General features: G+C 44.6%; 1 protein-coding gene across 4 annotated transcripts in view; it reads right to left on the bottom strand.

The window, feature by feature from the left end:
* Window positions 1-12,648, bottom strand: part of acly (ATP citrate lyase) — a 44,633-nt gene extending 31,985 nt beyond the window's left edge. For 2 of the 4 annotated variants that reach the window (XM_012971671.3, XM_012971673.3), the window contains exons 1-3: window positions 12,531-12,648; window positions 3,921-4,119; window positions 2,353-2,475 (exon numbers count right to left, since the gene is read on the bottom strand). In XM_012971671.3, coding sequence (XP_012827125.1) covers window positions 2,353-2,475; window positions 3,921-4,079 — 282 coding nt within the window. In that variant the 5' untranslated portion in view covers window positions 4,080-4,119; window positions 12,531-12,648. 4 annotated transcript variants of the gene reach the window in all.
* Between the last annotated feature and the right edge of the window lie 275 nt (window positions 12,649-12,923).

The following is a 12,923-nucleotide window of genomic DNA, read 5'->3' as shown; positions in this document are numbered from 1 at the left end:
GGGCAGGCCCCTACACGGGCAGATAAGCTGCCAAATCTGTCTAAGGGACCAATATCGGCAGCTACAATCGGCCCGTGTATAGCCACCTTTTAATACCTGCATGGAACCAATTTTTGAGACCCGGACCCAAACCAGATCCACATCCCCCCAACTTGCATTTTTACCTGTTTTGACCCCCTACCTGACCCACAACTGCCCTATCTGCAACCCGCTGACCACCATTACACAGGAAGTACAGTTGCTGCAAACCAGAAGTGACATCATCAGAAGTGCCCAGGGGTAGAATAAAACGTTTATAGGGGCAAAATATAGACAATATAGGTAATATAATATAAGAAATATGGATCTTGCAGGGACCTGCAGCAGGGGTATATCAGTCTGTTCCCCACTGGCTCCACTGCACCACTGCTTGGCACAAAAGTGAATGCATTTACTTTAAATTCAGGTCAGAATTATATTTGTATCTCCAGCCAAAGGCTGGCAAGTGCACCTCATCAACTTGTGACAACGGGCGGCCAATCAAGCCCATAGCATGCAGTTTTTCTATCCCAGATGGCAAGCTGGGAATACATCTCGCTAATTGGCCATTCTGACAGCTCGGCAGCGTGCAGGATATGGAAGTCTGACGCCCGCAGAACTGGGGGCAGAGTGATTTACTCAAGGAGACGGGGCAGAGTGATTTATGCACTGGATTTGCACAGATTCGGGGGAACAAAACAAACATTTCATCTAAGCAACCCAGCAACAATGGTTTAAATACATCCTCTGAGAATCGGGCATTGATCCAGGCCTTCTGGGCTATGGCGGCGGGTATCTGATAACAAGTTTTATAGAAATATTAATCTTTATTCTAAGATGCATCAGTCATTCCTGTCTATAGGATCAGTCATGGATTTGTCAGTCATCCAGTCTCTCTGCAATCTGTTGAGCTTGAACTCTATTATCAATGCCTTGATCCATTGCTTTTTCTCAAAAACATGGTATTTTCCCAAACGTTCAGTTAGTTTGTGAGCTCGCAGGTCAGATTCAAATGCAAACTAACAATTATGACCCTTATGGCCCCCCTTCACGTTACTGATTGGTTACTGACTGCTAATAGCTTAGAGAGCTGAAAGCAGGAAGTAGTGTTCTGGCTATTATGTTAGACATCTGCCTACTCCAGCCTTTATAGATATACTATACACAGTCAGTGTCGGACTGCGGTGTGTGGGGCTCACCCAGGCTGCCGCTTTAGGGGCCCCCCACCCCAGTGTCGACCTCCTCACCTTCACACTTAGCCCGAAACCACTGCCACACACACCCCCACGTTTGGATGAGCCACCTACCTTCCACCATGTGGCCACACCAATCAGGTGGGGCAACACTCGCAGTTCCCAGGGTCGGCTGGCCCATGTTTATAATACTTGAAGGCAATGTATATCTTGCAATGCAGCCCATATTTAGAAAACCACTGAAGCCGATTTACTACTGGTTATTAGTATTTCAGTGATTGGATCGATTTGCTATGAACAACTAAAGCTTCTTTCATACAAGTGCTTCTGTACCTTCAGCAGATGTCAGAGGTGCAGCAACTCTATAACTATTCAGGTTTCTGTGCTGGAATTATTTTGGCCATTCCCAAGCTAAGTTACCCCTTGAGGCATCAGAGATACATACTGTACAAGGAGGAGTGCCCGTCTTGAACAATCTGCACATAAATTAATGATACGCAGAATGGCCAAAAATGGAGGCACATTAAAAAGGTCAGGGAGTAATCGGAGATGAATATTTATGTTGCGATGGGCTGTGGGAGAGTTTAAGCCAAAGGCTTTGGCCTAATTTAAAGTAAAACTAAAGCCTATAAATAGGCAAGAAAGAATGTTATATTCTGAACTTACTGTACCAGCAGAAAGGTTCGGCAGCCCTAGAACATTAATGCTTCTGAGTGCTAGTGACAGTGTGCTCTGGGCTGCTGTCACGGAGCTAAAAAAACATTTAGCTTTACTTCTCCTTTGATTGTAACATTTTTCTTTTATGGTTTTGCTTTTTTGCAGTTACACCTAAATGTGACTGTCAGTTATAAATAATATATGATAAATACAATTGAGAATTTTGAGAATTTTACAAGCTCAGTAAACTATCTTTGTTATAGCTGACAGTTGCCCTATACCTGATGTAACAGTGCGACGCCCAGCACATTATATAATGTAGTGTTATGATGCAAATGACAGATTAGCAAGCCCTGGTGTAGTATCAATGAGGACAAAAATAAGCTGCCATTTGCTTTAATAGTTGTGCTGGAAATCGATGACTCCACGTCGAGTGAGTCATTACTTATTACTTTCCAAGGAATACAGACGGGCGGATACTCACTGTGGTTTCATTCCCAAGACGTGGTTTCAACCAGCTCTTCACTTGGTCCAAGTTGAGGTTAACGCCAACGAGTCCCAGTTTCCCACGACGCTTGATGAGCTGGTCAGGCTTTACCACCAGGGGCTATAGGAGAGTTAAGGCAGCATTAAAATGAGTAATAATGATTTCATGATGTTCATCTAAGGCCCCCATACACGGGCCGATAGAAGCTGCCGATATGGGTCCCTTGGACCGTCTCGGCAGCTTATCAGCCCGTGTATGGGGCAGAAACGAGGGGCCTGGCCGACCGATATCTGGCCTGAAATTGCCATGATTTACTGATATACATATTCCAGTTTGGTAAGATTCTTTAATAGGCCACTTAATATGATATAAACTGTTGGATAAGTAATCATTTTGAGGGTATAGTTTTCCTTTAAAGTGGTCTAAAACCGTATACATTATTTCAATTTATTACAATCTTCTTTTCTCATCACTAAATAGTTACAGTGCATTCCCATAAGCAGGCTCCTGAGGTCTTCTGCCCTTGGTGCATTAATTCGATTTATGCAGGGGATAATTAAATTTATCTCCTTGATCTGGGTGCAAGCCAGATTCCAAATGGATAGGCCGCTGATGCAGAATTTAATAAGATTTGAGTTATGCTGCTCCATACACAGAGAAAGCTACTAACATGATGCCACTAGGACATTTATATTAAGGCAATTGCCTGAATGCTCTGCCTAATAGATCTGGGAAGCAGGTCTGAACTGCGACAGAGGCACAAACAGGCCCCCCAGCCCAATAGATAGTGACTGTCTATGGCACCTTACAGCCCCCCTGGCATTCCCAGTACCCAGAGGCACAAACAGCCCCCCCAGCCCAATAAATAGTGACTGTCTGTGGCACCTTACAGCCCCCCTGGCATTCCCAGTACCCAGAGGCACAAACAGCCCCCCCCCAGCCCAATAAATAGTGACTGTCTGTGGCACCTTACAGCCCCCCTGGCATTCCCAGTACCCAGAGGCACAAACAGCCCCCCCAGCCCAATAAATAGTGACTGTCTGTGGCACCTTACAACAGCCCCCCTGGCATTCCCAGTACCCAGAGGCACAAACAGCCCCCCCCAGCCCAATAAATAGTGACTGTCTGTGGCACCTTACAGCCCCCCTGGCATTCCCAGTACCCAGAGGCACAAACAGCCCCCCCAGCCCAATAAATAGTGACTGTCTGTGGCACCTTACAGCCCCCCTGGCATTCCCAGTACCCAGAGGCACAAACAGCCCCCCAGTCCAATAGATAGTGACTGTCTATAGCACCTTACAGCCCCCCTGGCATTCCCATTAGTCAGAGGCACAAACAGTCCCCCCAGCCCAATAGATAGTGACTGTCTGTGGCAACTTACAGCAGCCCCTCTGGCATTTGCTAGAACCCAAAGATTGCCAGTCCGGGCCTGCTGGGAAGCAAAGGCTGGCTCTAGGCTGAGAGATTTCAGTAAAGCCTGTAATGCTTGTCATATATTGTGCAATATCACTAAGCCTCTGTATAGGAAAAGTATGCGGGAGTGTCAGAAAAAAAAAATCACTTACCTGAGTAAGAAGCCACGGGTGTTCCTGAGCCAGACGGTCCCAGTCGGTGTCGTAGGTAACATGGGCATATTTGAAGCGGTTCTGCACGGCTGCCGTGGTACAGATGTACTTGTATAGGAACTCCTTTCCGGTCTGTTCGGATATCGCCTTGGCTGACATGTTGTGGCCGGTGTGTAGGAGCGACTACCTGCGGGCAACACCGAGGGTAAAACAGTTAGTGGCTTATATTAATGTTTCATACAGTCAAACACAGCAGCACGAATGGTAACGGCAGACAAGAAATTATTGTTTTAGCCTAAGCTAAGGGTATTGCCCTCCCCGGCCCAGCAGGAAACCTCAGCGGCTGCATTTAGTTACCCCCCCTGCACACAAAGATTGCATTTCTGGGCAAAACGCTGACGGAAGCCATGATGTATATCAAGACAGGGTCAGAGCAGTCACTTAGGCATAAGGGATGAATTAAATGAGCTTCCCCAGAGGCTGAAGGTAAACACTGTACGGATAATTTCAGGGCCCTGCTGCAAAACTAAAGCAGATGCTGATTAACCATTTCATGCACGGGGGCAACCAGAGCAGTCAGCCGGGGTCCATCTCTCATATATAATTACCCCTTATTGGGGGCCGAACAGTCCTATTGGGTTTATTTCATGGTTAAATGATTCCCTTTTCTCTGTAATAATAAAACAGTACCTGTACTTGATCCCAACTAAGATATAATTACCCCTTATTGGGGCAGAACAGCCCTATTGGGTTTATTTCATGGTTAAATGATTCCCTTTTCTCTGTAATAATAAAACAGTACCTGTACTTGATCCCAACTAAGATATAATTACCCCTTATTGGGGGCAGAACAGCCCTATTGGGTTTCACTCAGCCTTGCATGAGTATATATTGTGCCTTCGCCTCCCGTAGGCCTCCTACTGGTTTATAATCTCATTTAAGAAGCCTGATGGGTTGTAGTCCCTGTCTCTATTTAAACAGGGACATAGGCAGCTGATCAGGGCACTACTTATCAAGGGCAGCACCCTAGGGTGCTCAGGCTGAACAGAGACAGAGTCTCTCAGTACAGGGGAATAACGGGCTAAACCATCCGTAGGTGAGTCACGCAGAAAAGGGAAAGAGGGTGAGGGATACGGGCAAGTTTGTGCCCTTAATCATAACAATAAAAGTTCTGCATTTCCTGTAAAACCTGTTGGCGACTTATAGACACAAATAACATCAAAGTCACGGCAGCCTCTGCCAAATATTCCGTCCTGTTGCAGTGACACTGGGTTGGTGCCAATCAGCAAACTAGGCCATTTTTATAGGCTGAAATCCAGCTGCAAAGCAGTTCTATTCTTTCTGCATCATTTGAAATCCTGGCAGGGGAGGAGGGACTAAAACACTGATGTTACACATTGTAACAACTTCCCCACAGCTTACAGGCAGCATGCAGGAACTACATAACCCACAATGCATTGCACTGGGATGTTCCTTTCCTTATTGACATCACGTGTGCAGCAGGGGATTGTGGGATTGGGAGGAGGCAGGCTGAGGGACAGGCGCTACTGTTACAGTTTATTTGAGTCACAAAGTAGTCAGCCAGACCAGCAGGGTAACAGGGGGCGGGGTTTAGGGAACGGGGGGGGGGGGGGCTTAGGGAACTGGTCCAAACCAGATTATTACATTGAAAATTATAAAAAAAAATGTTGCATACTTTTTAATTTATGTATATTGCAAAGTTGCTTGTTTATTTTTCAAAAAGCTTAAGTTGTGTTTGGGTGGAGTTCCCCTTTAATTACCACTACCAGAATTCTATACACAGTCTAAGGGGGTTCTGGGAGTTGTAATTCAACAACCTCAATAACACAGGTTCCCCAGAGTTCTTAACCCTGCATAAAAGAAATTGTGTGTACAGAGAATGCCTCAGAGACTTCCAATATCCTTACATTTTACAGCAGGGGGTTGAATATACACAATATAAACACAGAGATTTATGATCTCTAGGTGCAATTTCATCACAGTGTAGCACTCATTGGTCATATATTAGATAAGGATCAATAATGAGACACAATCATAAAGCACCCCCTGCCCCCCATGCTCTTCATTAGAGGCGATCATATATCTTGTGCTTCATAGAACTATCATATAGTTACACGAACAAGCACTATTACTTTACAAATATCACGGGAAGGCCATCTCCTATAGATGCCATTATAAGGAAATAATTCTAAATTTTAAAAATTATTTCCTCTCTCTCTCTGTAATAATAAAACAGTACCTGTACTTGATCCCAACTAAGATATAATTACCCCTTATTGGGGCAGAACAGCCCTATTGGGTTTATTTAATGGTTAAATGATTCCCTTTTCTCTGTAATAATAAAACAGTACCTGTACTTGATCCCAACTAAGATATAATTACCCCTTATTGGGGGCAGAACAGCCCTATTGGGTTTATTTAATGGTTAAATGATTCCCTTTTCTCTGTAATAATAAAACAGTACCTGTACTTGATCCCAACTAAGATATAATTACCCCTTATTGGGGCAGAACAGCCCTATTGGGTTTATTTCATGGTTAAATGATTCCCTTTTCTCTGTAATAATAAAACAGTACCTGTACTTGATCCCAACTAAGATATAATTACCCCTTATTGGGGCAGAACAGCCCTATTGGGTTTATTTAATGGTTAAATGATTCCCTTTTCTCTGTAATAATAAAACAGTACCTGTACTTGATCCCAACTAAGATATAATTACCCCTTATTGGGGGGCAGAACAGTCCTATTGGGTTTATTTCATGGTTAAATGATTCCCTTTTCTCTGTAATAATAAAACAGTACCTGTACTTGATCCCAACTAAGATATAATTACCCCTTATTGGGGCAGAACAGCCCTATTGGGTTTATTTCATGGTTAAATGATTCCCTTTTCTCTGTAATAATAAAACAGTACCTGTACTTGATCCCAACTAAGATATAATTACCCCTTATTTGGGGCAAACCAGTCCTATTGGGTTTAATTATTGTTCAAATGAGCTTTACAAACTACAATGCTAGCTAAAGCTGCGTATCAGATAACTGGTTCTGCTACATTGTTTCAAGAATCAGAAACACGGGACTGAAAGTTACAAACAAACACTGCCTTCAACTACAAATACGTGTTCAATTTTCAATAACGCATATTAAAAATTAGAACTGTTTTTGGATGGACGTCCACTTTTAAAGGGCATCTATCACCTAAAAATGATTTCCCCATGGCAGTATAGGGTAACTGAGCCCACATACCCTGGATGGGGGAAAATAGGATTTTTTGAAATCAGCAGAGAAAAGTCCTGGTCACTCCTGACTGTAATACCCACCCAGGGCCGGAACTAGGGGTAGGCAGAAGAGGCAGCTGCCTAGGGCGCAACGACTGGGCTCATTTTTCATTGCCCCCGCCGCTTGTCATTACGCGGTGGGGGCAATGAACTATCGCGTAGCCGCTGCCGCCCCCCCCACCGGGGGGAAGGTACAGGGGCGAGGTGGCCGACCGGGTTGCCTAGGGCCCCCGGTCGGCTTGGCCCGCCCCTGTACCCACCGGCTGAAATGCCCAGTAGTAGTCATTCCAACTGGGGGTAGTACATTTTTGACATGGGGCAATTACCCTCTAGTTACACTGGCGTACTGCCTTTAAAAAGAGAACTGTCACAAATCTAAATGCTGATCATTTACTGATAACTGTCTCTATGTGTGTTTAGCAGGGGCAATTCTCAGTATTGTCTATGGCAGGGGATTTTCTGGTGTTTAGTAGCCGTGAAAATGTAGCTGCTACTAAGTAGAGGGAAACGCTCATTACACACTTGCCAGAAGACACACCGAGCTACTTAGTAGCAGCTACATTTTCACGGCTACTAAACACTAGAAAATCCCCTGCCTGCGTTTCCCTCTATCTCCTGTATTTGTATGTTTGACATACACACCCTTCTATTGTACAGCGCTGCAGAATATGTTGGTGCTCTATAAACATGGGGTTAATAATTACAAAACCGAGAACCCCTGCATTGCTGTGCAACAGAACCCGTACTGTACAACTGAATCGCACCGTGAGTGCATTTAGAGATGCCTGTGGGCACAGAGATTTTTTATGGAATCTGACAGGCAATAATCAATCACTGCCTGACTGCTATGGGTCCCTACTCCAGAGTAAATGACTGTAGATACAGATGATATAGAAGGGTATGTATCTCCGAGTGTGAAGCAGTTTACAAAGACAAATGAAACTCTCTGCCAGTGGCGCATTGAGCCAAATTAGACAGATGCAACTGTAGGACACGGGGCAAATGGAGGCATCATAAGGTAAGTATGGGACTGGGGGTAAGGAACCAATCAGCACGCTGTGTGCTCCTCACCTGATAACATTTCTAAGGGGCAGATTTATTATGCTGTATAAACGGTCACTAAATTCATGTAAAAAGTGCAAAATGGGAAAAAAAATGTATGCGTTTTTTTTCCCATTGTAACGTATGTAAAATAACAGTGTAAAATGTGGCATACGGATGGCGAATTTCTCCATTTATTTTACACAGCTTTTAACACTTTTTTTTGGCGAATTAGGGATGCACCAAACCCAGTTTTTTTGGTAAAAATTCGGCCAAATACCGAACCGAATACTAATTAACCCTTCCAAATCCCCCCATTAATTTTCCAATGTATTACTCTAACCATTGCTTGGTTGCTAGGATACATTGGACCCTAGTAACTAGACGGCTGCTGAAATCCCAAACTGAAGAGCTGCTGAACAAAAAGCAACATAAATAAATGAATATTATATATATATATTATAAAATGAAGTTCAACTGCATATTGTATGTGAATATCACTGTGTGGTTGGGAGGGGGTAGGTTGGGGTAGGATGTAGGCCATCTTGGTTGACCAGCACATCACTACTGGCCTCTTTATGCAGTTCCTAACAACTTTCCAAATAAACATTAAAAATGTATATGTAATTGTTATTACCATTGAAAGAGCATCTGTCTGACTGTTTATATTTCCTGCACTTCTGGTTTGGACTCATGAAGCAGCTGACAAAAAGGGGCAAAATGACTTCTGTTACATATCTAGTATAAATAAATCTAAAGCAACTGGACTTGTTTGGTAATCATTGAAGACGTTTCACTACTCATCCGAGCAGCTTCTTCAGTTCAATCCTCAGCATATGTACTCTCCCACTAATCCAATCACTATGGCATGGCACTTTGTAACTCTTCAGAGAGGTGACATCTGAAATTCCAGAGGTGTGAATGCTGTGGAGCTACTTTGAAAGAGTAAAGGTCCCCGTACACGGGCCGATCAGTCCCTTAGACCGATTCGGCAGCTAATCGGCCCGTGTATGGGCACTACCGACGGGCCTGCCCAACCGATATCTGGCCTGAAATCGGCCAGATCTCGATTGGGCCGGTTAGAAAATCTAGTCGGATCGGGGACCGCATCGGCTCGTTGATGCATTCCCCGGACCGATCTTGCCTATGCCCATTATTATAATTCAATCCTTTGGCCCCCGTTTTGGCCTAGATTCCCCCGACATCGCCCACCCGTAGGTGGGGGATATTGGGAGAAGATCCGCTTGCTTGGCAACATCGACAAGTGAGTGGATCTTAAGGCGTATGGGCACCTTTAAGGTCCCCATACACAGGCCGATTCTAGCTGCCGATATGGGACCCTTAGACAGATTCAGCAGCTAATCGGCCCGTGTATGGGCACTACCGACGGGCCTGCCTGACAGATATCTGGCCTGAAATCGGGCAGATCTTCATTGGGCAGGTTAGAAAATCTAGTCAGATCGGGGACCGACTTTGCCTATACATGTCGTTATAATTTGATCGTTTAGCCCCAGAGCTAAACGATCGAATTAGCCTGGATTCTCCCGATATCGCCCACCCGTAGGTGGGGATATTGGGAGAAGATCCGCTCATTTGGCAACATCACCAAGCGAGCGGATCGGCCATTGTGATTGGATTAGTGGAAGAGTACATATGCTGAGGAACTTCCCATACCAGCCAGTTGAACTGAAGAAGCTGCTCGGATGAGTAGTGAACCGTCTTCAATGATTACTCAACAAGTCCAGTCGCTTTAAATTTATTTATAGATATACCATGACCTGGATGAATAAAAATCTTCATAGTCATTCTGCTACATTGTTTCAGAGTCACAACCAGACACAAGAAAGGGGCAGACAATTAGAACAGCTTTAGAGCATTAACGAATACACTCGGAAAGTCTAAATTAATGAAATAAATGCCAACTATTATAATAATAATATATATATATATAATAATGTGTATCTGGCATGGACTTGCCCGTAGGTACATTCCAACACAGCATGATGCAACAGCCGTGGACCAGAGGCCGATCAAGAGGGTGGGATTAGATTACAGGCTCGATGCCGGGAGCAGAGGGACTAATGAAATGAGATTTATTACTCAGCAGAATGTTAGGACCATTGCCCCCTCCCTGGTTGCTGAGATATTGAAGGGAAACAGGGATACAATTTAGGGCCGACCCTGTAACCAGAGACGGAATTCTTGTTTGAGTAGGGACACAATGGAAATCAGCAGAAAAGGAATATTCTAAGAATTTGCAATTGGTCTTCACTTTTTATTATTTTGCTTTATGTTCAGCAGCTCCCCAGTTTGGAATTTGACCAGCTGTCTGGTTGCTAGGGTCCAAATTATCTTAGAAACCAAGCAGCAGTTTGAATGAGAGACTGGATTATGAATAGGAGAGGGCTTGATTAGACAGATAAGTAATAAGTTTTTGTAGCTGCTGGGGCAGTGACCCCCCCCCCCCCCCCCCCCCCCATTTGAAAGCTGGAAAGAGTCAGAAGAAGAAGGGAAAGCACTCAGAAACTATAGAAAATAAATGATGATGACCAATTGAAACATTTCTTAGAATTGGCCATTCTATAACTTAAATGTGAACAACCGCTTTACGGGGGACCTGTCACCCACACATAAAGAGCTGTATAATTAAAGTCCTTTGCAAATTAAACATCCATACCTGTTATAAATGTATTTAAAAATCTGAGCTGTCAATCATATATTGCCTGCCCCGCGCAGGCAATATATGATTGACAGCTCAGATTTTTAATTACAGTTACTTTAAAATCCCATTCAGCACTTCCTAGATATCACCTCAATGGCAAATGCATGCAATTTGGTTGTGATACAAAGTTTTCCTTAATAACAAAATGGCGCCGGCCTGCTGGCTGTAATTGTAAGTTCCAAGACTAAAGGGGGAAAAAAAAAAATAATTTATATAGTGTAATTAAAGTTTATTTTGCTCAACTAACACAATAGATAAGGATTTGGAATTACTTCTTAGCGTGATAGGTCCCCTTTAAGGGGGAACCAGGAGCAAAACCCAAACACAATGTAAATGAAACGGTTTCATTCAAAGGAATAAAGCCTTCACCTACATCAGCGGTCCTCAAACTACGAGATCCAGTCCCCCCCAAGGGAATTTACCCCCCCCCCCCCGCTGCGTCCTTACCCCTGGCAGCGGAGAGAGAGGACTCAGCGGGACGGGGGAGCTGAGAGGGAGGACGGACGGACGGACGGACGAAGGGAGTGTCGAGGAGGAGGGGTTGGGGGGAAATGCGACCAGTTTGGGCAACATTTTGCGGCCCCCCCAACAATCTGAGGGGCCCTTGATATGCCCCCTTGGGTCAGAAGTTTGAGGACCCCTGATCTACATCATGGTCTGGTTCAGTGCCTGCCTGATATGTACTCCCTAGTTAGTAGGAATGTATTTAAGCGCGAGTGGGTGCAGTTCAGGGGGTAGGACCCAATTAATTGAAGGATGCTGAACTAGTACAACAGGGAATCTGACCTGGTTAGTCTGACCATAGGCAGTCAGCATGGCTACATCTTTTCCTTTGTGGGCAACACCCAAGACCTGGCACTGTTCTACAAGTAGCACCCAATAGGAGGGTAGTTACGATTGGGGAATTTCATAGGTGGTAGCATTTATAAAGGGAAAGTTCCCCTAAGAAATGAATGTTTAGCCTGATGCAGACAGCAGCATTCGCAACTGATTTTTGTTTTAGAATTATTTCAAATTCTTAGAATTATCTGTGTTGGACAGCTGCCTGACTCTTTAGCAGTCTGGTTGCTGGGGCCAAATTACCTTAGCAACCAGGTAGAAGTTGGGATATTATAGTAGCGAGCCTGCAGTGACCAAATTAAAGTCCCACCTTCAATTGCCAGGGTCAGCGACCCCCATACCCAGGCAGTATTTTCAGCTGTAGGTCATAATATTTCAGAAACCATTTAAAAACCAATTAAAAGTTGAACATGTTTATCTATACTAAAAGTTTTTGTCGAAGCTGAACTTCCCCTTTAGAAGGCAATACGCCAGAGGGGGGCAGTATAGGTACATTATACCACTGCGCAAAGCAAACGGGTTTGGGCCCCTTCACTTCCCATCTTTCAGCCCAAATGGGTCTGATGGGGATAACGCTCGGTTCGGTAGTTCTGAAACTCAGCATTATGGAGCGACAGTGGGTTCCCCTGAGCTATAGCAAGAGTCGGCCGAGTGAGTAGGTACTAATGTAACAGGAGAAGCGCAGCCAGAGGAACAAGAAACACTCACCCGGCTCAGTTTATCCCGACTGCCTCTCCCTACAGATCCGGCTCCTTTTGTTACTGCCACTGAGCCGCTTCTCTCTTCAGCTCCCTCTCCTCACTATCTGCTGACATGGGTACATGCCCGCCCAGTCCCCTGATTGGCTCATACAGCACCACATGTCCTCCATGCCAAATAACATCCAATCACACAACGCTTGCATTTAGTACAGCCCCTCCCTTACACGTCATCTGGCAGCCGCAAGAATGATTGGGAAATGTAGTCAAATGGAGGGACTGATGCCAGAAAGGCGGCTCTTAGGTTATGTGCTGCCCTGTTTTAATTTGATCCATGCTGGTTCCTGTCTGAGACAGGAAACTGTATGAAATAATTTAGTATATGGTAGAGTATGTACCATGT

Source organism: Xenopus tropicalis, chromosome 10 (genome assembly GCF_000004195.4).
Source record: "Xenopus tropicalis strain Nigerian chromosome 10, UCB_Xtro_10.0, whole genome shotgun sequence".
Classification (NCBI taxonomy): domain Eukaryota; kingdom Metazoa; phylum Chordata; class Amphibia; order Anura; family Pipidae; genus Xenopus; species Xenopus tropicalis.
The sequence above is the reverse complement of the archived record's forward strand: the minus strand, read 5'-3'. Positions and strand labels throughout refer to the sequence as shown.